This window comes from Melozone crissalis, unplaced genomic scaffold (assembly GCF_028551555.1).
Source record: "Melozone crissalis strain CALT ecotype California unplaced genomic scaffold, PUWL_Pcris_2 ptg000005l_1, whole genome shotgun sequence".
Classification (NCBI taxonomy): Eukaryota; Metazoa; Chordata; class Aves; order Passeriformes; family Passerellidae; genus Melozone; species Melozone crissalis.
Genome location: NW_026535783.1, coordinates 21,478,572 through 21,501,940, shown reverse-complemented (window position 1 = coordinate 21,501,940; position 23,369 = coordinate 21,478,572). Strand labels below are relative to the sequence as shown.

At 38.5% G+C, this 23,369-nt stretch overlaps 1 protein-coding gene across 2 annotated transcripts in view; it reads right to left on the bottom strand.

Moving 5' to 3' along the window:
* ECPAS (Ecm29 proteasome adaptor and scaffold) overlaps nucleotides 1–23,369 on the bottom strand; it is a 63,217-nt gene that overhangs the window by 36,372 nt on the left and 3,476 nt on the right. For both annotated transcript variants that reach the window (XM_054281806.1, XM_054281801.1), the window contains exons 2-18: nucleotides 19,215–19,345; nucleotides 15,604–15,720; nucleotides 13,917–14,035; nucleotides 12,679–12,831; nucleotides 10,459–10,627; nucleotides 9,847–9,986; nucleotides 8,584–8,665; nucleotides 8,220–8,339; nucleotides 7,962–8,047; nucleotides 7,625–7,703; nucleotides 6,497–6,546; nucleotides 5,888–5,954; nucleotides 5,661–5,783; nucleotides 4,480–4,583; nucleotides 3,252–3,375; nucleotides 1,230–1,310; nucleotides 311–548 (exon numbers count right to left, since the gene is read on the bottom strand). In XM_054281806.1, coding sequence (XP_054137781.1) covers nucleotides 311–548; nucleotides 1,230–1,310; nucleotides 3,252–3,375; nucleotides 4,480–4,583; nucleotides 5,661–5,783; nucleotides 5,888–5,954; nucleotides 6,497–6,546; nucleotides 7,625–7,703; nucleotides 7,962–8,047; nucleotides 8,220–8,339; nucleotides 8,584–8,665; nucleotides 9,847–9,986; nucleotides 10,459–10,627; nucleotides 12,679–12,831; nucleotides 13,917–14,035; nucleotides 15,604–15,720; nucleotides 19,215–19,345 — 1,983 coding nt within the window. The remainder of the gene's footprint in view (nucleotides 1–310; nucleotides 549–1,229; nucleotides 1,311–3,251; nucleotides 3,376–4,479; nucleotides 4,584–5,660; nucleotides 5,784–5,887; nucleotides 5,955–6,496; nucleotides 6,547–7,624; nucleotides 7,704–7,961; nucleotides 8,048–8,219; nucleotides 8,340–8,583; nucleotides 8,666–9,846; nucleotides 9,987–10,458; nucleotides 10,628–12,678; nucleotides 12,832–13,916; nucleotides 14,036–15,603; nucleotides 15,721–19,214; nucleotides 19,346–23,369) is intronic.

Below are 23,369 nucleotides of genomic sequence, written 5' to 3'. Positions count from 1 at the left end.
TTTTAGACTACACTTGTGGTAGATAGGCTATTATCAGAGTGAGGAAGACACAACATTCTTTGGTGAAGAAGCTGTTATATACAATGGCTTCACAATTTTACACTATTATGTCAACTGATGCCACAATTTTACATTTATGATTTCTCCCACGTACAAAACAGCACAGAAGAAAAGAAGTTTAAATGAAAGAGCATATAGTCTGTGTTTCAACTCTATGATTGCTGAAGCCAAGTTCAAAAAACAAGACAACTCATTTCTAGTAGGAGAAGACACTTATTTCTTCAGGATACTGCTGCACACAGTTTCTTACCTCCAACACCAGCTAAGAGCTGCTGAAGAAGGCCAATATATATATGTACAGGGTTGGTTTCTGCACTTTTTGAAGAGGAGGAGGAGGAAGAGGAAGAGAAAGGTAAGTGGTTGCCAGACATGAGGTTTCTTATGTAACGTCCAATGGCTGGAGCATGATCTTGCATATCTGCCAAGCTCTGTGAGGTTGGCACCACACCGGCACTGTGAGCAAGACACATCCGCAGATAGAGAACTATCTAAGTAGAGAAGATAAAAAACACAGGATCCTGAATGCATAAGCACTTGAAAAACCATGCAGGAAACAAAAGAGCAGTACTCAGTGTAGCCAAAATGGAATTTTTTTTCTTTTATCAAATATAGACAGAAAAGTTAGCATAGAGACAGGAACAAATATAAAGTGTAACAAACCTTAGGACCACTTGCCTGACAACCCTACATCACTTCCTAAAGATTAAATCATATACAGACTTTTGGTTTATCACCAGTTGATGTAACTCCTTGCAGGAAGTTCAGCCTGTACTCTATACCAATCTGGCATGTGTACAAATGCAACCCGACATATTGCTAATAGAAATCTCACTTCCCACCTCAGTTTGTTTCTACAGATCACTGGATCCTGGGATTCTGTTAGGAAAAATGCCCCAAGGAACATAATGGGACTTCTGCACAGGACTGCCTGTCTGTATCTAATGCTACTCCATTCAGTGGAGCAACCCTCTTGTGAACATTCCTCCCAAACCCCCCATGACAATCTTGTTTGGACTGCCATTTAAGGACAAAGGATGGACAGTTAATCCCAACATCTGTTTCAAGGAATTTTAGAATGTAGGGTGACTTATAGAACCTGTTAGCTTCTTAGACTGTCCTCCAGATAAATAGTGGTACCCATATCTGAAGAAGTAAAACCAGACAATTACCTCTCCAAATGTGGCAGGATTAAAAGGTAACGCTGCAGTTCCAGTCATATATTTAGCTGGAGTTTTCATGCGGTGAGTGGCCTAAACAACAGAATACATTAAGAGTGGACCATTCAGACACATAATAACAGAGATGTTGGAAAGCTCAGTGAAATTTTGCTGATATGAGTGTGTTAATCCTCCACTTAACAAATGAAAATGTGTAACAGCTCTGCAATAAAAAGGGTACTTGGTAATATCAGTTCCATCTACTTTACACCAATTCAGAAAGTGAAAACTCTGAATGCATGGGAGGGAATAGCAGGGGAGGCTGAAGGAGTACAACATTCTTTCTTCCTTTCAGGAAACAAGAAGCACTTAAGAATTTAAAAGTGAAGTACCTCACAAATTTCCAAACTCTGAGCCTCCCCGACAGGCAGCCAGAAAGCTTTAAAATGGCAGCTCTGCCAGGAGAGGCTGCAGAGCAGCCACGCTTCCCCAGTACTGGGAGGTGGGTGCCCTGTGCTGCGCCAGCCAAGTCTGGGGAGCCTCTCAGACTGAGAGAGACTCGAAGGATCTCTCTACTTGCTATATGGAAAGCTGCAGCAGCAAGAGAGCAACTCATATCCATGTAAATGTTAGCTTTCACAAGCAGAAATATGCCAGCAGAAAAACATCCAAACAGGAGGTTTTAAGTGGCACCTACTGCGAATGTTGCAGAGAAGCAGTATGTATGTATTAAACAGGCAACATGCACATCAATGTGCATGTCAGTCAGGCAGCCTTGTACCTGAGTAAACACACAAAGCAATCACAGAAGAGAATGACCTTTAACATGCCATGATCTTTTGCAATGCTGCTTTTAATGACATTAAGAATTATTAAAGAAAACCTGATTTAGTGAACAGATGGTGACTCCCTTGAGGAACGGTTTCCCACCCATACCCAGCAGATGGGATCCTACTCTTTGACGTGTATTTTTTTTTTAAAGGAGAGAAGGATCATACTAAATTATTAATTTTTTTCATCTTAGTCAATTGTGTCAAGTAATGCATACAAACTTCTCAAGCATCTCCAAACGTCACAGATTATTGATAGTATGTGAAAAATCCCACTTTGACATAACTAAACAAATAATTATACTTCTAGGATTTTTTATACATCTTCAGGACACAAAGATCTGAAAAGCACTCAAAAACATTGTAATTCCCCCATGATTGAGGGACTCTTGCTTTTGTCACTTGTGATTGAACTACACTGATCCAAAATTATTTAGCAACATTATGAATGTTAAGGAAAACTTCAAAACTACAGGGCAACAGAATTTAAGAGTGCTATCTAAAACTGAATCTTGGTTTCCTAATTTTTTTATATCTACTTAAGAAATCAGCATTCTGGACAAAAAAGCAAGTTTTCTGACAGAGCTTCAAACACTTCAGAGTATTAGTAGAGTACAACACCACCAGAGCACATATTTCAAAAGAAATCTCTAAGGTGTAAGCATTCTGCTATCACAGATCTCATGCTAAATCACATGTGCTTCAAAATTACATACTTCTGACATTTTTTAAAAGGTAAGCTATCATAAGAAAAAATATTGTCAGTGACTCTCCACATATCCTTTACTGCTTATAAGCCTAGTACAGCTACTATACACAGAGGTGTGTAACACAGACAATATTTTAGCCAAATAAAAAGTAGTCTTCTTGCACAGGAACTGTGTTTGTAAAACATGCTGGATTATACCCCTTGAGAACTGGATTCCTCATTCCACATATCAACTGCACAAATTGCAAGAAAGCAAAACATTCCCTTTATTAAAATATCTGGCTTGCTACTTAATACTTGGATCTCTTGCAATCACTGCCAGCAGAAAGTGATGACAAGTGGTAATCTTGGCAATGAAATACTATGCGTGGTCCTTATTTTGATTTTCACTAATTTTATTCCTTGGGGCAGCTGTAGGAAGGCAAGACCACACCTATCCCATGCCTAAGATTCACATATGTATTTGTCATTTATACTGTGTCAGAAGCACTGTACCTTGTCTTGAATGTAATGGACCATTTCAGGGAAGGAAGGCATCTGCTTCCCAAAACTCTCCTTTTCATTTTTTCCAGAAAATGTTCTCAGTACTCGCTGGGCTTCTCCATGTACCTCCTCCCGCCTTTCAGAAGAAAAGATGAGAAACAGACATTATTTGCACAGAACAAAAAGCCTTTAATGAGCAATAAGATATGTTGGGAAACTGAGGGAGAGAACCATTTTTAAATGAGAAGTGGGGTTTTTTTTGGTTTTTTTTTTTGAAAGAAAGAGAAAAAAAATCTTCCACTACAACTTTTAATATTTGCTTATTTTAGAGACAGGAAAGAAAAAGGGATAGTACTGAGTGCTCTCTGCAAAACTGTCTGGATGAGCTCACTTCTATTGCTCCTACATCCTTCTAGGTTTCACCATCAGTTTCTGGTTCCCACATCCTGGTTTTCCTATCTGCTACTTCTCCCTATCACTTCCTATAGTCAAGCTTCAGCTGCCACCTACTAGATTTATCATTATCTACTTAACAATAGATAACTACTCCTGAAACAGTGCTGACACTGCAATGACAGAGCTGGTTGTTGCAGCTAATCTGCTTAGCTTTCCTTAGTTATACAACAGCTGCTTTCATCAAAATTTTAGCAATGAAAATAAATTGGGGAAAAAAACCCACCACTTGCATTGCAGTAACAGAAAACTGCAAATGAAATGATTACTGTAATTTAAGGAGTCACCTACTCTTCAGCAGAGAGTGGCAACTCTCAAAACTGCATGCTCAACTCTCTGCAAATACAAGCGAAAAATAGACTGACAGAATTTACCTGGAAAAAATAACTTCTAGACACTGTAAAAGTGATTTCAGTTAATGCATTTTTACTTTTGCAATTGCAACTCATCATTAGTATGAAATGCTTTAGTGACTGCAGTTCATCTGAAACAAGAAAAACAATCTCAAGACTGTCACTGAGTAGAGTAACAGTTCTGCATGAGAATGTCAAGAAGTTTGATTTCCAAATTACCATATTTAATTTTCTTCAAGTTATTTATGTGCTAACTTATGAACACACAGATACATGTATTCATATTTAATGCAAATATACATATATTATAATGAATGTATATACATGTGTGTGTGCATATGCATATATATGTATGTAGACACATATATATACATATACACAAACATACATAAGTATATATATGAGAAAATAATTTATAAAGGAAAATAACTTACGGGTCTCCTGCAGCTAACAGGAGTAAGTATCTGGAAGGGATATGATCTGGAGGGAACACTGTGCTAGCAAATTTTACAGCCACTTGACGTACTTGAACTTCAGGCTTAAAGGGAAAAGATACAAACATATGGTTGAGTCTTAAATGACAGCAGTAATGACTTTCACTCACCACTTGTACATAAGTCATTTTTTTTGACCTCTGGTACCAACATGATTCAAAGTTTAGAGATTTTGAGACACTACTCATGCTTACAGTTCACATAGCATGAGACAGGGCAAAGAAAAGCAAACTTCTCATATATACACAAATGGGGAATTAAATGTTTAATTAAACATATACACACTTCAGGGAATCATACTAATTCTTGAAAAACTGAACTGCTCCATCCAGGCAGTTTTGAAATGAAACTGACATATATCATCTTGCCACAGAAAACAGAGCTATGCTTAGGAGAGGTGGGAAAGAAATACCAGTTTATGGTGGTGATTGTGTCTGTAAGGTACACATTGTCTCAAAAAGGTACTGCCTGGAGATTTAGATCCCTTGAGGAAAGGAGTTATCAGCATGAAAATTATCTCTTACTCTAGAAATACATACAACCTTCACAGTCAGACTGGGTACTCATGCAAACAGAGAGTATACAATACTTGCTCCTTCTGAAAATCCAGACCTTTGGTGTATTCTGAACACAAAGTACTCAAAATATGAGTAGGTCAAGTCTGATTTAGTGCCTCAAGGCTAAGCTCCTGGAGAGGTCCACAGATGCCTTATCTCACATATCACACAGCCTGCTGAAACCCCACTTAGCAGTGAATGATCCTTTCTACCAAAATCTCCATGTCCCACAGTGTTTCAGAAGACTGTCCCTGAAGCATTTACTTCTTGAAGTTTTCTAAGGAGAAGGCTATGAGAAACATACAATGCAATTGTAATGGATTTGGTTTTTTGCTAAACAGAACAACAATAGAGAACTGCAGTATTACCTTTCTTGGCATCACCGAGCCATGTTAAAAATATTTAACATGAGCATACACACCCTGCCTTCTCCCAGACAGGCCAATACATTCAGTAAGAAAAGGAAGATCTGATCCAGAATTATCTAACAGGAAGTGTCAGGAAACAGGAAGACAATTAATCACTTTTTTTTAAGGTGTGTGATTTTGACTGCACTGAAAATACCTTTATTAAATAAGAAGCTACAAGAGCTTCCATCAAGGTACGCTGGGCTCCTTCCAAGTTACTATATGCTCCAACCATCATAGACAATGCCTCTTGAATGGCAAGCCTAGTATCGGCATCTTCCTGCAGCAAAAAAACAGAGAGTTTTCACTTCACAGTGTATAGTGTCAAGAATCCAGCAAAATCAGAAGAAAATAATGATTTCCCAAAGCCCCATCAGCACCCACCTTGCATAGGGCTTCAAAAAACTGCTGTACGAGTGCTATATCCTTGGTAAAAAGCTGAGGCATTCGGCTGAAACAAGATATTTTAATCCATGAAGCTTTTGTTTCATTAAATTGAAATGCTTCACACTTCATTGGTCTTCCCCTCATTCCAAATTTTAAGTGTCAAATAATTAGACTGGCACAGACAGTTTGCTCTATCTTATCCATATCCACCATAAAGCAACACATTCTCCCTCCCTTAACACTGTTTGGAAAGTGAGACATTTTATGGACAACCACTTGGATCACCTGCACATGACTGAACATACCACTTGCCCAGCTTCATGCACTCTGGTCTTTGCTGTACATTCCTTAAATTTGTATTTCTGGCAATCCAGAATGGGGAACCATTTCCTAAATTCTGTGCATAATTCATGAGCTGCCATTAATCACTACTAGAGAAGCTATCAGCTGAAAATGTATTTCTTTTTACATCTCTGAAGTTGTCACAAGAAGAACACTTTTCTCTGCACTGTGCACTCAACTGCAAAATTGGTAGGTGGCATAAAACTTGCTGCTGATAAATTAACTGGTTACTCCGGAGAAGTTGTTAAATGATGTTTCAGTTACCTGGAGAGCTTTCCAACTGCTGAATATGCCATTGATAGCAGTTTTGAATCCTTGAATAATAAAACAATAAACAGAATTTAGCAAAACCAGAAATACACACTGGTATATCTTTTATAAATAAACATTTACTTTAAATCCTGTCTTAAAATTGCTCAAGCAGGCTTTCATGGAAAAAGAATCCTAAAATATAAAGTATTTCTATCCAAGAATAAAAACATATAGAAACAAAGGGAGCACACTTTTGTCTAAGAAACAGAGAAACTGCAAATTGTGGCAAAATGCAAATCTCTGTTCTGGTCTCAGCTGACCATATTTTAGTTCAAGAGAAACAAGTAAGGAGATTCAGTGAGGATATGAAACAGTAGCAAAGGGGCAGAAACCACTGGCTCTGAACAGCAGCTGTAAACAAAGGAAGCTGTTTGCAAAATGCATCCTGTGGATGACCAATACAGCACAATTATACACAGGGGCTTACTTCCTCTTTTTTCATTCCCTTCCCTATGGCAGGGTGTCCCATGCATTCAATGCCAACTCAGGCCAGAAGGTCACATTCAAAGGTCAAAGCAGCAAGAAGCTTAAAGCTGCAGAAAAGGTGATCTGCAACATCTGCCCTTTCTATGGTACATGTAGGAGTATCATGGAGAATTTGACTTTTGAAATGGCACTGGAAACATCTTATCAGGCCAGACTAGTATTGCAGTTCTCTTTGGTAAAACCCTTCTCACAGTAATACTATCCCTGAATAAATAGGTTGGAATGTATAACAAGCAGGCCTATACAGATGCTTAACGCAATGGGATAAACATCCAGAGTTGAGGTCCTTGTGCTCCAGAGTAAGGGCAGCTAGATACTACTTTGACTTCTCTCTTTATATTACTAGCACTATTACTTTCTATAGATTTTGCAAATGGTGCCCAAGCACATATCTATCAGTGTTACATGAATAAAACAGTTTTGCTATATAGCATTTTAAAATATCTGCTTCTCTTCCAACAAAAATTCTTAAAAGGTATTCTCCAGCAACCTCTCAAGCAAACACGAAAAAGATACATCAGTTCCCATCATAAATAAATTTAACTTTTGCTTGTATTCACATGAAGAATTATAGTAAAAAATTTTTCATCTTACCTCTTTGTATTCATTGATCAGCTTTGTAAGTCCATTTAAAAGCATTGGACCTAAGGGCTTTATTTTACTCTCTGGACAACTGCAATTAGAGAAACCCACAAAATATTATCTTTTGCATCCCTGAAAAAGTTATTCTCTAGTATCACTTCTCTCGACTGTGTTAAGATCAGATATTACAACTTACTGTGTGCAAGCACAGACACACTAAGCTTTCCAGATTAAGTAAAAAAAGACCCCTACTTGCCCTGCGTTTTAGGACTCATTGGTTCAGTTATATCTTTATTGAACAGAGTGGCTTCTAGACAAATAGCTAAGAAACACTGTGCCCTCTACTTACATGACACAAATATGATGTACAAACTGCAAAGACAGACTTCTCAGTTTTGCATTTGTGTTTGCACCGAAGAGTCCATCATACACCACCTGACGAAAAGGAAGGAGCAGATTACAGAGTGTCAGGCTTCACTTTCAAAGATTTTCATTCCCCCTCTTCTTTAAACACTGTCATCAGTAACAATGCTTCTTAACTCTAAGTACTGGAGGAACTGTATCATCAAACTTATTAGGAAGTGTAGCTTTGGAAAATATGCATCACCTGAATGTTAGCTGGGAACATTTCTGCAGCTTGCCGGGATCGTAGAAGATGAGGAACTATCTTTAATTTAACACGGGTGCTGACTGACTCTCGTTTCATTTCTGGTTTTAGCACAGAACCCTGTCAGAAACAGAGATTAAACAGTGCATCTCTGGACAACAGTAAATTACTTTCTGCTACAAATCAGAACACACTGGCACAGAGAAAAATATTACTCAAATAGCGTAAATATTCAGTGAAAGCAGATATCAAAGGAAGTGATAGATTAAAGAAACACAATTATGTTTTTTACTTTTAAGGTAAGACAACTAATATTACTTCTTCAGCAATTAAGAAGATAGACAACTCTGGAGGCAAATCTTACCTCCTTGGTTTTCAGTGGTATATCCCCAAGATACACTTTATACATTTTGTTGATGATAGCAGGATTGTTCCAGTCAATTAAACTGAAGGAAAAAACCATATTGAACAAAAACACATTATGATTCTGACCTTTGACTACTTCTTAAAATATAGCATTTTACATCATATTCATATCAGTCCCAAAATTTACATAGAACTTCACAGTTTGACTTCTGATGTCTTTTCCCACATCCACATAACATACACTCATAAAGACCGTGAACTAATTACACTTTAACAATTTCTGACAACATGATAGCAAGTAATTTGTTAGAAACTTACATGCTCCCTTCTCTGCTACTGAAACAAGACATACAGACCATGGTAATATCAGTAATCTTTGAACCAGCATACATCTATTATAAAAGACATATAACATTACATACTGTCCACACAGTTCTTTTTCTCTCTGGACATCTTTCTCATTAGAAGGAAACATAAGACAAGAAGGAAAGAGCAGCTTTCTTAATCATGCTTCATCATCATTTAATACAATCATCTCCCCTGTCACGACTGAGGCACCTGAACAGACTTCAGCTGCAGAAAGTTCCACATGAAAAATATGACTCCATGTTAAATACTTCTACAGAAGCCACCTACATATTTCAAAGATGGCCCTATCTTGCTCCAGCCTCCTACATGAGCCAGCAAATCTCCCATTGTCAATGTCTCAGCAAACAGTATCAACAGCCATTACTCTGGCCTCTTGATGAGTTAAAGACAGAAGCATTGTCTTTTACATGATGAGGGGCAAACTGCAGGTGAGCAGAAGCTTCAGTAATAACTGACAACAGTGTTTGCCAAACTTTCTGGACTATGATCCCTTTCACAGTTAGTCTCTTTACTCTCCTAATAAATTAAATGAAAGTATACTTTTCTGGGAATCATTTACTAAAGCCTTATTGACAATTGATAATCTACAGGGGGCAATGTGGAAACCACCGCTATTTTTTATGATTTGGTAAGAAAATGGCTCAGAAGTGATACCAAAAATGATCAAACCCACACAGCTAAAGCTGTCAACTTTGGAGACAAGTGATATTTCCAGCTGCAAGACTGCAAACCACATAATTCCCAGCCCAGTGGGAAGACATGGCAGCTTCACACATATACAGGGAACCTCAGCCTTCCTCACCTCCAGCACAGTCTCTCTGGAGCACTACATTCATTGCAATAGCAGTTTCAGGAATACTAACACCATCTTTTCCAATCATCCAGACCTTACCTTTGCTTGCTTTTTAATTCAAGGTCTGCTGCAGTGGCAACACTGTGTCTTGTATCACTGGAGGCTACAACCAGGTGTATAACAGCTTCAAGTTCGGGCACTTGCTCAGCCTCAATGAACTTCACTATCCCCAGCTTACACTGTTCAACACCAGGGAAAAGCAGGGTTACTGACAAGAAATCGGATGTTACAGTAACTGTAGCACCTCAGCTGTCTCAAATCATGGCTTCTGCTTGCTTAAGGAGAAGTTCACATGCTCTCCCTGTCTTAGCTTGACTCCGGTCAAAGTCATCTGCAGCAAGTACCAGCATCACTATTATGGGATACTCTTACACCACTGCTGAAAAGGGATGCTTCGGAAGACACTGTTGCAACCTTTCGGAGCAAAACACAAGAGTAGGCTGCAGTCACGGCTGCTTCCCAATCACCCTCCTCCCCGGCTAAATTCCTTAAGGCATCATGCAAAATTCCTCAGTAAATACCCTCAGGGCAACTAAAGACCTGGTCAGAATCAGTTACATATTTTCCCTCCAGCTTTCTGTTCCTCCATCTGCAACTGTCCCATTAGCATGCGCACAATTCACCACGGACCAGCCCCACAGCTCTAAATACCTGTTCTAGCAGCTCTGGTGTCCATGGACTATCTCCAATAACCCTTTTGGCTGCATAAAAGCTCATCCCTGGAGGTGGCTGAGGGATTCCAGGACCTCCCACACTACTTGATGAAGACCCCTGGGCTGAGGGCACATTTTGTCGACTTTGAGATTCATTCAATACAAACCTAAGCAGGCAGGGAAAGATTTTTATTAGAGCCTTTTCCAATTCACATTATCAGCTGAATTAGATTCTGGAATTGAGAAAGACACATAAATTGTCCAACTTGATTATTTTTCTCTAATTAATCCCATGACTCTAACATAAGATAGAATTTAAGGCTCTGCTGCCAATTATCCCCACATATTCTGCAAGAGCCATAACAATGTCATTGTAAATGAAAACAAACTTCAGTTAGAAAAGGGAAGGGTCCACTGGCATTTCCAGAAAGAGTCCTTAGCTTACAAACCAGAAAAAATTATTTATTTTGTATTAGAACTAAATACTCATGCTGTCTAACACGAAACTCATGTTAAAAGCTCCAATAACAATTGTACGATTTCTGTAAAAAATACAAACCTAACACGGGAAACAATGAAGCCTATGCAACACAAGTGGCAGGAAACATCCTGATGTAAAATAATAAATGAGATATTGTTTTGGAAAATGGTAGTCTTAATACTGGGGAGAGAAGGAAAGCAAAAACAAAAAAAAGTTTACGGAGCTTGTTCCTTCACAAGACTGGCTAGCGCAGCTGCCCTGTGCTCACCTTCATGCTTTTATAAAAGCCACACCACTGCTCCATGTATCCTTGGAAGATGGCCAAATGGCCTCAAAATTGCACTGCAGAGACCAGCAAGAATTCTTTTGCCCCAGCCAGCCTTCCACTTTGCATTCAGCACACAGGCAACAAAAAGGTAAACAATCTCAACAATAGGAATTAATTCCAAGTCTCATTAGTTAAAACTTTAAACACTTTATTATGAGCTTTAAACCCTACAGTTAAGCTTTCTGTTTCCTTTACTGCAGCAAACTGGTAAGGCTAAATCACAACTGGAAAATGATGGACCAAGTTCTAACAAGCATAAATTAGCTGTGAACCACTGCAAACAGCTTCACCCCAGGGAGCAAGACTTCAAGAGACAGACAACCAGAACCACAAGCTAACTCAAGACACTCTCTAGCACCTTCTGGAAAGAAAATTAAAACCTTCATCTCCTACTTTCAGTGTCTCTGAGTGTTTTCTCAGAGGTCTCTTTCAAACTAAATGATTCTGTGATTTAAAAACTCATGCTTGGCCAGAGTAGTAAAGTGTGGAAGGGACTGAAGTCTCACTGGAAAGCCCAAGGATTCATCTGCTGAAGCTACAGCAATGAATGACACTAAGTGCAATTAACCTGAGCCAACTGAAGAGTGTGAATCATGAACAGAAGAACAGGTATTTGAAACTGTGTGCTGCAAGATTCTGTATATTCAAATGAAAGGGAAGTGCTCCCCTAATTATCTGATGGAAAGCATGGCCCCCAACAAATAGACATGGAGAAAGACCATGGGCTTGCTATTTTAAATTCATTCCTTCATGATAATCCACTCAGGTGAGCAAGAAATATGATCAAATAGATCATACTGGCACCAATCCTATGAGACTTATATTGTCAGAAAAAAAAATAGAAACACGTTCATCCATCAAAACTATTTCTATTTTTTTCCAAAGCAAAAGCTCCCCTAGCAATACCAAGACACAAAAAAACCCCAAAAACAGTTAGTGGGAAAACATTTTGAGAAAGTATTGATTTTAGACACTAGAAGGTTCCTAACAAGCAGTGATCAGTAAATTCAAGTTGTTCTGCACATTCTTCTTGTTTTCAAAAACAGTGTTCACACTAAGACAACATCACTGCAGTTTGAACATTTTTCACCAAAACACAGACAGAAGACCAATTGTGTTCAAAGGTTCAACTCTAGAAAGCACAAGTTTTTAGAGATTATTCTTATGATCTCAGAACAATAAGCCTTAAAACTCAACAGCAGAAAGATGGCACACATTTTTGTCAGGCTTCTCTTTGAAAGGGTTGGCTATCTCGTTATTACAATTATCAACTTCTTTTGTACTTTTCTACTGATTTCATTTGAGCTAGGAAGTAACAGCACACTTTAAATGTGTTTTCAAGGGTGTAGCTTGTACTGTTTCACACATAAAGAACACATCAATGCTAGAGAAAACTGGTATCAACTCACCCATAAGGCATAAGAAGAACATCCAACATAAAGTCCAAAAGCAGCTGTACAGTCTTTGGTTTTTCAGCAAGATTAAACGGAGAAGCTGCTGCTTTCAGTGGTTCAGCAGGGTATTTCATGTGAAAAAGGGTTGGTATTAGAAGATGCATTAGGCTGAAAAACAATTACATTTACTGCAACCATTTAAAAAAACCACACCTGTTTACTTATAACATACAAGAGAGAAACGTTTTACAACAAACCCCTTCCTTCATAGCAAAAAAAAAAAGAGAATCTTAAAGTTGAACATATTCACAATCCAGTGGCTTCTATTTACCACTTAATGTACTTAAAAATGGAAAGCAGAAGATAAATTAGGATTTGTCCTTAAAACGGAATATATGCGTCTGCATGCATGCAGACATCTGGAGAGATAAAGTCACTATTTTTGTCCAGATTTTTGACAGTTTCACAATTATGCCACAAAATACAGAACAGAACTGTCTCATCCTTAAGACCTACTGGTGAACGTCTAGCAGTACAGCCGGATTTTCCAAAGCTCTCTTCACTCATGTACTTGCCTTTTCAACAGAGAAAAAACATGCTTCAAGTATTTTCACACTAATCTAATGAATGGAACAAGACCTTCCAGTAATGTAATTTAAAAATATTTTTACACCATTACAGTATGTAGAGTGAATGAAGACATGATTTTAATGACATTTTGCAATACCAACACAATTGAAATTCATCTCAGTGTAGGTAAGAACCAGGACCACCCATAGAGATTCTTAGTATACAGCAGTTCCCAACACTCTTTTTTTCACATATTACAACTTAGCTAGAACTCCTACTTACTTGAAACACTACCTCTCAATTTAGAATGGCCAATCTGAGACATCTAGCACTGCTCCTGCAGCTGGTCAGAGGGCATCTACTGAAGGTCTGGCCTTAAGCTGGAAACCAGAACTTGATGAAAATGCACGGGGGATATGGACAGGCATTTCACTTCCATCATAACACTCCCTCTTATCATATAGGGAGTCTGCTGCTGCAGATTCTGTATATTATTACCGCTTTAGACCATAACAATTTCTTGTACCACTCAAATAACTGATTTACTGATCCGAATTGTACATGGCAAGAACATCCTAAGTCATGAAGACAGCACTAAGGAAAAGAAATCTTTAAACAACTAATATAAATTATTTTACTAAATCAATACCAATAAAATTCACTCCAAGACTAAGAAGTCATACCTGTCTTGTTGTGGCTGAGGTTTCCCTTCCATGGCAGTGAGAAGGGTTGGAGCCAATTCACATTGTTTTTCCACAGGCAGACGGGGGTATCCCATCTTAACATAAATTATGGTAAAATTCTAAAGGGGTAGAAAAAGCACATAGTATTGCAGCAATGGAAAAGAAGTTTGTGTTCCTTAAACTCTTTTTGTATGTTCTGTTACATAATTGGGTATTGGAAACGACATATGCTTTGCAAGACCAATTTCTTAAGTCTAAGACTTATCAGACTGACAACCATTACAATGGAGACTCGGCAAGGACTAGTCCAAGCAGGTCTTGCTGGGCCTCTGCTTTAAAAGGTGGGAAAAAAAATGAAAAAAGCTCTCTCTGGTATGTCTTTTTCACTGTCAATTTCACCAAAAGCAGCTGCAACTAAGCAACAGCTTAAAATAAAGCAAATGTAATGATCTCTCTTACCTATTTCTGAAATAAAATAGAATACAATATTGAATAAATACAAAGTCAGCAGCATAGACAAAATTTCTCTTAAAAACATATTTCTAAATCACCTCATTTAAAAGCAGCAAATGCAGTTAGAGTCCAGTGACAGGACAGCACAGCAGAGCAATACTGAATACTGGACTATGCTGTTCATCTAGATCCAGCCAAGAACTGCAGAGGTAAGAGTTGTGTTCCATGACCTGGCTGAAAGCAGTGCCAAAGTGGAGTGCTGTAGTACACTACACTACTTTGTAGACGACACTTGAGTCAAAATGCTATGAAGCCTTATGATGCAAAGGAATATGCATTGCTGAGATACATGAATGACAAGATCTTTTGACAAGTACAGCCAAATACAGAGTTTGTAAAGTATGTCTCTAAACAAGATGGTTTGTTTTGCTCTATAAGACATATGCACTCCAGAAGTCTTGGTCATTTCTAAAATGTGAATTCCAGATAATGCCACATGCTGAGGACAACCTAAGACTACTTTTATGTATGTCACTGCTGTTTAAAGTCTAAACATTTCTCCATACATTTCTAAGATATCATATTTTTAATTTATGCTACACACAGGACTTAACAGTAAAACGAAAAGTACAAAGTTTTCTTATGATTTAATCACTTTTGTTTCATGATGATGATTTGCAACAGACCTATAAAAACTTAAATGTAAACTGTCTCATAGTTTTGGAAAAACATTATAAAACTATTTTCACTTTTTAAATTAGATTGAATGAAATAATCTGTGAAAGTTTCACAATCTATAAAATAACATTTTTTATATCTTGCTCAGCTACAGTCCTGACCCTAAAACCACATAAAAATATAGGTCCTCATGAGTTCAAAGAGATAATGGTGTTTTAAGTAAAACTCTGATCCTGCAGATATCAGGATAAGGATTGGTAGCTGCTTGCAAAATGCAGCTTTTACCAATGAACAGACCCTTCACAATACAAGCAATGACAATTCATGCAACCATGAAATATCAAGAGTAGCTGTCTAATTTGAACAGCAAAATGCTTTATGAAACCAAGTTTCACCCACACCAGACTATAAAACAATATAAAACAAGCTCTTAAAACATCAACCTCATTAACAATTACATACTTGCTAGGAAAACTGACAGAGCTAAATACAGGAGCTTTAAAGACTATTCTGCTTGCTAAAGTAAAGCAGCAAACAGTCTTGGAAGAACACTTACAGTGACAAATGACACTGCAGAAGGATCTTGATACTGAACTAGCAGTGTCTCTACTGGAAGCTGAATTTTTGGTCGACTTTTGATGCGCTTATTCAGATGAACCAGCAGCTCCATGACCTGACAGGAAGGAAAAAAAAATAAACAAACTTGAAAGAACCACCATTAATGTTGTTAATTTGGGGTCTAATCATCAACCATAATCCATTAGACAGGCTTAGTATAAGCAAACCAGGCCTGATCTAACTGATTATTTAATTTGTAAGAAATCAGCAGCCATCATTTATATTATCTTGAAACTATGCCACTGTTAAGACAAACACCAAAGTCCCAAACCACACCACAATCAATAACATCTATCAACAGAAATAAAAGAAAGGATTACTGAAGATGACCAGTTCTCTCCACAGTTTGGTTACTATCTGTCAAAACTGTATCTGGCTTGGAAATCTGTACCCCTGCTCTATACTGAGCTGCAGAATAACTCAAATTCACAAAGCAGGCAAAAAAACCCATCCACACCCATAACAAAGTTATCAAATAAGTGTACGAGAACTGTTTGGAGTGGAACGTTACAGAACTGAAATCCTTCGAACAAGAGGAGAAGCCAACAGGGGTGCTGTGAATGCCAGGCAGAAGCAATGTGCAGTCCTGCCTGGGCAGGGAGAGCTCCAGCAGCAATGCCAATGGGAACAGGCAGATGCTCGAGGGGAGCAGAGAGCAAAGCAAAACTGGGGCCAGAGTGTGCAGAAACAAGAGAGATGCACTGTGGTATTCCCTCATGATAAAGACTATCAAGCAGTGAAGTTCAGGCCCAGATGGTTCATACAGTTTTTATTCTCAGAGGTTTTCCACGACCTATCTTGATAAAACCTTTACCTTCATCCCGAACTGAACTTGTAATGGACTGTTTTAAATAGGAGATTGGTCTGGAGACCTTCTAAAGTCCTGAATTATCCCATGATTCTACAATCCCACTAGGTAGTTTCTTAGCATCATTAAAGTGCCAATTGTAAATCTCCTGAAGGAAGTATCGTAACTGAATGAAGAAAATTGAAAAGCTACAATTTCTACTCTGGAACCATTATCCATTCTGAGAAATCACACTGAACATCTACATGTTGCTTGCAAACTTCATTAGATTCTCAAAAAAATGTAAGTGAATTAGATGAAGTCAATTCAGTTCTGGCAAAACCAGTCAGAGCCAGTCCTAGATTCATGTTGACTTCAAACAATTCAAGCCAAAGAAACGGGGTGTCCTGTGTTTTCAAGGGATCATTGCCTTGGTCATAATATGCTGTCACTGAAGCCCAAAATGGAAACTGCAGAACCATATGGATGCTGAACTGCAAATGAGCAGCCTCTTAGACACCATCTTTACATCCATTCCATGACTAGGTCTCAAACAAAATAATGTCCAGCTATAATCCAGAGAAACTGCAGAGCTGACTGCAAGCATGTGATCAAAACTTTGTTTATCAGAGAGAAACTAACAAACTAAGTAACACTGACAGCTTCCAAATTTTGCTGCTGTAAATTTACTGCAACAGTTAAAAATTCATACTATTTTAGAGAGGGAAAAAAACCTGTCTACAAAGATCTCTCTGAGAAAGGGTAGGAGATACTTAGACAGAACTCAAGAAACATGTTCAAATGATCAAGTGCTATAATTGCTTGTATTATAAACATCTGGTGAGAATGAAAATCAAGATTTAAACACCTAAAAGGAAGAAGAAATGCATTCTATTTCATTATTCACTCTCATGTAAAAACTATTAACGGCTACCACTACAATACACCCTTAAGTAGGCTTATGATTTCAAGAGGCTTCCTAAAATTTAATTTTCAAAAGTCTAGTCCTCCCCCTTTCCTGAATCTTCCAACACTCCCAAATAACTGACAATAGATTTCAGGTTAGAGAGAAAAGATAACACAAAAATACCCTAGGAAATTTCACCAGCTGGTTAAATGCCTTTCTTCATAGCTTCAAGCACACATGGTAAGCAGGTATTCAGAAGAACACCCCATCTGAGTTGGAGTATCTGTCCTTAAACACAGTGGAATGGCATGACATCCACGGATCCATGATGAGGTCTCTGGTGTTGAGATGACCCCGAGGTGTTAGAAAGTCTCTTTTTCCCAGCCCCAAGACTGAAGAAAAAGACAGAATTCCTTGGCTCTCGTTCTCAAGGTTGTTTACTTTCTCTTATCTAACACACTCCTTCTCCAACCCACCGAGATCTGTCTGGCAGGTCAGGTTCAGGCACACTGACTGCCCTCAGGGTAGTGTTATCTTTTTATGCTAAAAACTATGTGTACTTTATTTACAATAATTTTTATCTAACATCACCTATGTTAGACAGTCTGTCTCTAGTCTAAACCAATCCAAAAATGCCATCACAGCAGAAGATGGAGGCTAAGAAGAAACAGGAGGAAGGACAGGACACGCCCAAATCCCTCCATCTTGCCTCCAGAACCCCCATTATAAAACCCCAAAATTCTACATTTTCACACAGTGATAAATTCACTATAATTCTATTCAAACTCTTGTGGCTTGTAACTCTTTGCACAAAATTGGTAATTGTTTCTATGGGCTAAAATCAAAGGCACAGGTGTCTTTGACTCCATGCCAAGGTCTCTGAGCCCCCTGCCAGGGTCTCGAGTCCTCCAGGGCTGTCAGAGGAACATCCTGGATTTCGACAGATCCACTTTCATGTAATCACTCTTAGAGACATGTTTTGTGCAAAACTTTGAGAAAAATCTATGCTTTAGTAACTTGCAGGTTCTGAAATCTACTTATAAATGCAGTGACAGTATGATCATTTCCCTATTTCTACAAGACAGAGGGACTTAGGAAAAACTTCTTTTCCACCACTAACCCCCTACACCTCACCTGCACTCTACTCTAAAACATTCCACTACACTCCTATTACCAGACCTAAAACCTAATGTAGGAAACTGAATTCCCCTGAAACTGAATGCTGATAGTTACATATTAAATTCCACCTCTAAAACTGCTTGGTCCTTGCTCCTTATGCCCAGTTACAGGCAAAAACCAAACAGTTTTGGTACATATTAAGTAAGGTACCTGAATAAATTTTGTGATAAAGCCATCTTATGTACCACAGAACTGATTTTTTTCAGGTAGGTATGACAGTCCATCTTCAAAATAACTTGGTTCTTGCTCTTATTCCAGTTATCAGTCAAGTGAATGACATCAATGAGTATGGCTTCATGGTATTTTGTGCACAGAAGGCAACTTGCTTCACATGTGCCCTAAGTCAGGCGGAAGCACAACAGCCCTGGAAGCCAAGGCAACCGTCCCTATGGCAGCAAGCCTTGCTCCCAAACTAACTCGGAGCTAGCTGGCCTCAAGTGGAAACAAATACAGCCTCCACACATCTGCAAAACCCATGCTGACACAAGCACTAACTGTTTTGTTTAAGCTCTAACAGGTGTAATGAACCAATTCTCTATTACGGTAATGATAAAATTTCCTCAAAGAGTAATTTTCTCAACAGAGAACATCCAAGCATAGCAAACCATGATACATCACAGGCATTTCCTTCTCCCTGACCAGGGCAATATATCTTTATGGTAAATTGAACCCTTACCTTTTTGCGAACTCCTTCCTGTGTGCTGGACAGCTTGAGGAGAACAGGGGGTAGGAATTTGGAAATAATGTTCTGTAACTGCTCATCTGTTTCTGCATGGCCAAGACGTAAGAACACGCGCTCCAGCTGATCTGCAATTAATTAGAGAAAGAAAAAAGAAAAAGAGAAACTGATTGAAACTCAAAATTTCTGTAGCACGAAAACTTTTTCTGAACATCCCATAACGGACTTAAAAGAAATGCTGCACAATGTCATTAAAGTACTTATATCTCAAAAGTACTCATCACAGATTTTTAACACAAGAAAGCAATTCATGGTAGAATCTAGCCTGATGGCTTCTAGTACTAGCCTTCACAAGTACAGAGAGACCTCTCCTAGCAAAGACAAAACAACTAAGGTTGCCTTTGCATGAACAGTCCACAATCCAGAAAACACAAGAAACAATTTAGTGAAAAATCAGTTTTTTTGAAGCTTGAGACAACTGTTCCAGGGTAAATTTGATATGCATAAGTTAGGGTTACAGGAGTATTCATAGAACATCTTGACACAGGCTAACCTGTCCAGCACCTGTCCACTGGGGCACTTAGGTCGCCCAGAAAATCTGAACAAATATTGGCTGAGCCAGTTACTTGTTTGTTTTAAGCAGGTGATCTGTTTTCAAAAACACAGCACTATCATCAATAAGAGTAGGAGCACATGCATGAAATGTAGGATACACTGTTGTGATCCTACTATCACTCCACAAAGCAGCTGGGGTGTTTCAACTTGCCTTCCTCTGGCCAGCTGATCTACTCCCCAAATCCAGAAAGGAATGAACAAAAAATCATTTCATAAAAACAGATGACACCAAAATCTTCCATCAATAGCTCAAGCACAAAGGCTGAGGATCATTTGTTTTTATAAAAACAAGGTTGAAAGTCCTTATTTTAAGTGCCAGCATGCAGCTGCCCCAACAGCTACGCCAGAAGCACAGCAAAGCTTCCCCAACAACAGCAGCATTCCCAACAGCTGGACTGAGCAGAGTTCTTGTGCACAGGACCAAAACCATGTTTTTCATCCTGCAGCAATGAAGCCCAGACCCAAGAGAGCAAGGAGACCCAATGCTTTTGAAGGACTAAAGGTCTTAAGACATCTTACCAAGAGGAAGTATTTCCCCAAAGACTAATGTAAAGTGACATATGGTGAGCTGAGATTAGAGGGAGACCAAGGAGAGGTCTCCTTCAGCAGAGGAGGATCATCAAGCTGACTGTAAACAACTACAGTGGGGGAAAAAAAAAAAAGAAAAAAAAGCACTGGTACAGGGCAGCAGTAAAGACTCAGGTGAATGGATATCGTTAGAACCAAAGTGAAAAAAAGGGATGTTGAAATGCAAATACAGCTCCAACCAGCAAACCTATGATTATTTGGCTTCAGAAGCTTTTACTGTCCTATTTTTAAAACCTGTGCTATCCCTGCATTCATAGCACCATTTCTCCTCTGCTAGATGCAGATTAAACACAAACGTACCACTTCCAAAATTTCATTTTCTGCTGAGCAAATATGACAGCCAACTGAACAGACAGAGGACGATGAAATTTTACTGTCAAGGAAACTACTGCCAAAACTCTGCAGCATCTATACAATAAAATGAAGATATGAGTCAATCTCATTTCAGACAGATTTCACAGACGACTCAGGTGTCAGCTAGTCAATGGCTCTATATCACTTATCTCATGTTTCAATTTTTATAAAAATCATTATATTTGATTTCTTTTCACCTTCCTTCTTGTGTCATCCTTCCCCCACCCCTCCTGTTCCTCCCTTCCCAATGAGCCCCTATTCAAGAACCTCCTTGGTGTCTCACTACCACACAGGCAGTAAGGGACTACAGAAGTCACATCAAGCAGCTAAAATTACTCTACTCTAACAATTAATAAAAACTATAAAATCTTTCCCCTTGGACCTAGAACTCCAGGAGAACACTGAAGATCCATCACTCTCAAGCAAGCCAACTGAGGAACTTTCTCAACATGTTCTTTAATATTGCAACAGATCAAAAAGAAGTGTAAGGAAACACAACCAAAGTTAGTTCCAAAGCCATTTGTTGGTAGTCACTGGACTACACACAGACCTTCTCAAAGGGAGAGAAACTGACTGAGTGCACTTTGCATGTGCTCTCAGGAAATGCAGCAATGCACTGAATTGCAAGCATCTGCCCCACTTCCAGCTTCCTCCATTATTCTCGTTTCAAGCAACAACCAGAATGGTTGAAATAATAATAATATCAAGAACAATAATAATAGAAATCAGGAGGCAAAAAAGCTGTCTGTGAAATAAGTTTATTACTTTGCTCATACCTCTGCTGCAAAGTCATTTAAGCCCTAATACTGTCATCAGATATTCTTCTTTAACCATAATCATAACAAGACTCTTCAGCCAATTCAAGGATACTGGTACCTGGATGTAGTTAAGAAACTGGCCAGGAGTTTGTCAGAGTACTCTGTCATGCTGCTGATGCAGGCTGTATCCATAGCAGTGGGACAGGAAAACAAAGCTATAAAACCTCCCAAGTATTGTACATCAAACATTTCCTCCATGGTTTTTATTCTACTAACAATTAAGACCATCTCTCAAGCTGACAGCATTCATTACAGGAAATCATAAACACTGGTGATTTAAAGCACCACACTCAACGGCCCAGAAAAGTAACTGTAGATGAAGTATTTCCATCTCAAATGCTGTGTCCTGTCTTCATGTGTGCAGCAGACCTCCTGGTTGGCATGAGGAAAGCACCTTTCCCTGAATGTCTCTTGACAGCCAGCAAACAGACCACTATGGACCAGACATCAAACAATACAGCTCGTTTGCAATTGGTCTCAATTCCCCATGTCATGCATTTCCAAAGTTTTAAGTATAGAGCTAAAATCTTCTCCATCTGATTCTACAGCCTCTACTATCAACTGAAAAACTGCACTTCTGGAATTTTAGGAGCTTATCTGATAGTAGAAAATAAGTAAAGCAAGATGTCTAACTTGCTTTACTACATACCAAGGAGGATTGAGGGGTCGGGCAGAAAGGACAAAAACTGTTTGCAAAAAGCCTTAGCAGCTGGAAACCAATCTTAGAAAAATCATACGTGTGCCACAGCTATGACACTTAGCATTTTACTGTGGATTAAAAAGTACAATACAACAAAGAATAAGGTGCTTGAGTAAAAAAATCAGTAAGTAGATTTACTTTTAAAATACAGACAACTAAATCCATGCAGAATTTGAAAGAGTTATTAATATATTTTGGCACAATCACTTCTTTTCATGCTGCTGTGTAGTACTTTCACAAAAAACGTACTTTCACCAATTTTGTGGCACTTTTTTGAGGAAAAAAAGGTGCTTACAAGAAGACAAAGATAAATATGGAGAACTGAACAAATGGCATTGCATATGAAGAAAACATTTCCTTCCATTGTATGTAAAAGAAACAAGGGGCAGAAAAACAAGATGTATCTTTGGAAATATCTCTATTTCCAACACCAGTGTTCAATTTGTGTAAACTGACACGGTGTATTTGGAATCTGCAATTCCCAAGTTACCATGGCAATGTAGCTACCTATCTGTGAGGAAACGCATGTTTCACTTCTGGTTCTTTCCAATCTCCATTTATGACTACAAGGAGGAACACTGGTTTCAGCACTTAACAACCTTGCAAAGACAAAAAAGAAAGGAATCACTTTCAAAATACAGATAATGCATAAAACTCTACAAAAAAGCTACATTGACAATGAGACACTAACTTCCAAATCCTGCAATACCATCCATAAAAGAATGAGCATCATTTTACGTTTCGTTACTTCAGAACTGACCCTGTGTTCACCCAAGGTAACAGTAAAACCCCACAGCCTGCTCTCAGGAAAAACATGCCCTTTCCTTCCATTTGGTAAATACTGACATCAAGCTCGTCAAAGATAAGTGAGAGAATGACAAGGAGGGAAAAAGGATAACAATATGGATAAACAGTAAAATACCTACCTCAACAGAGCCAAGAATTCAAAGAGTTTACCCTCATTATTTTAATTACCAAAAAGAAAAAGAAAAAAAAAAGCCTGGCTATGCCACTGTATATCTGTATTTTTATCACAGAAATCTCTCAGTTCAGCCAAGCACAGTATAATTTCAAATC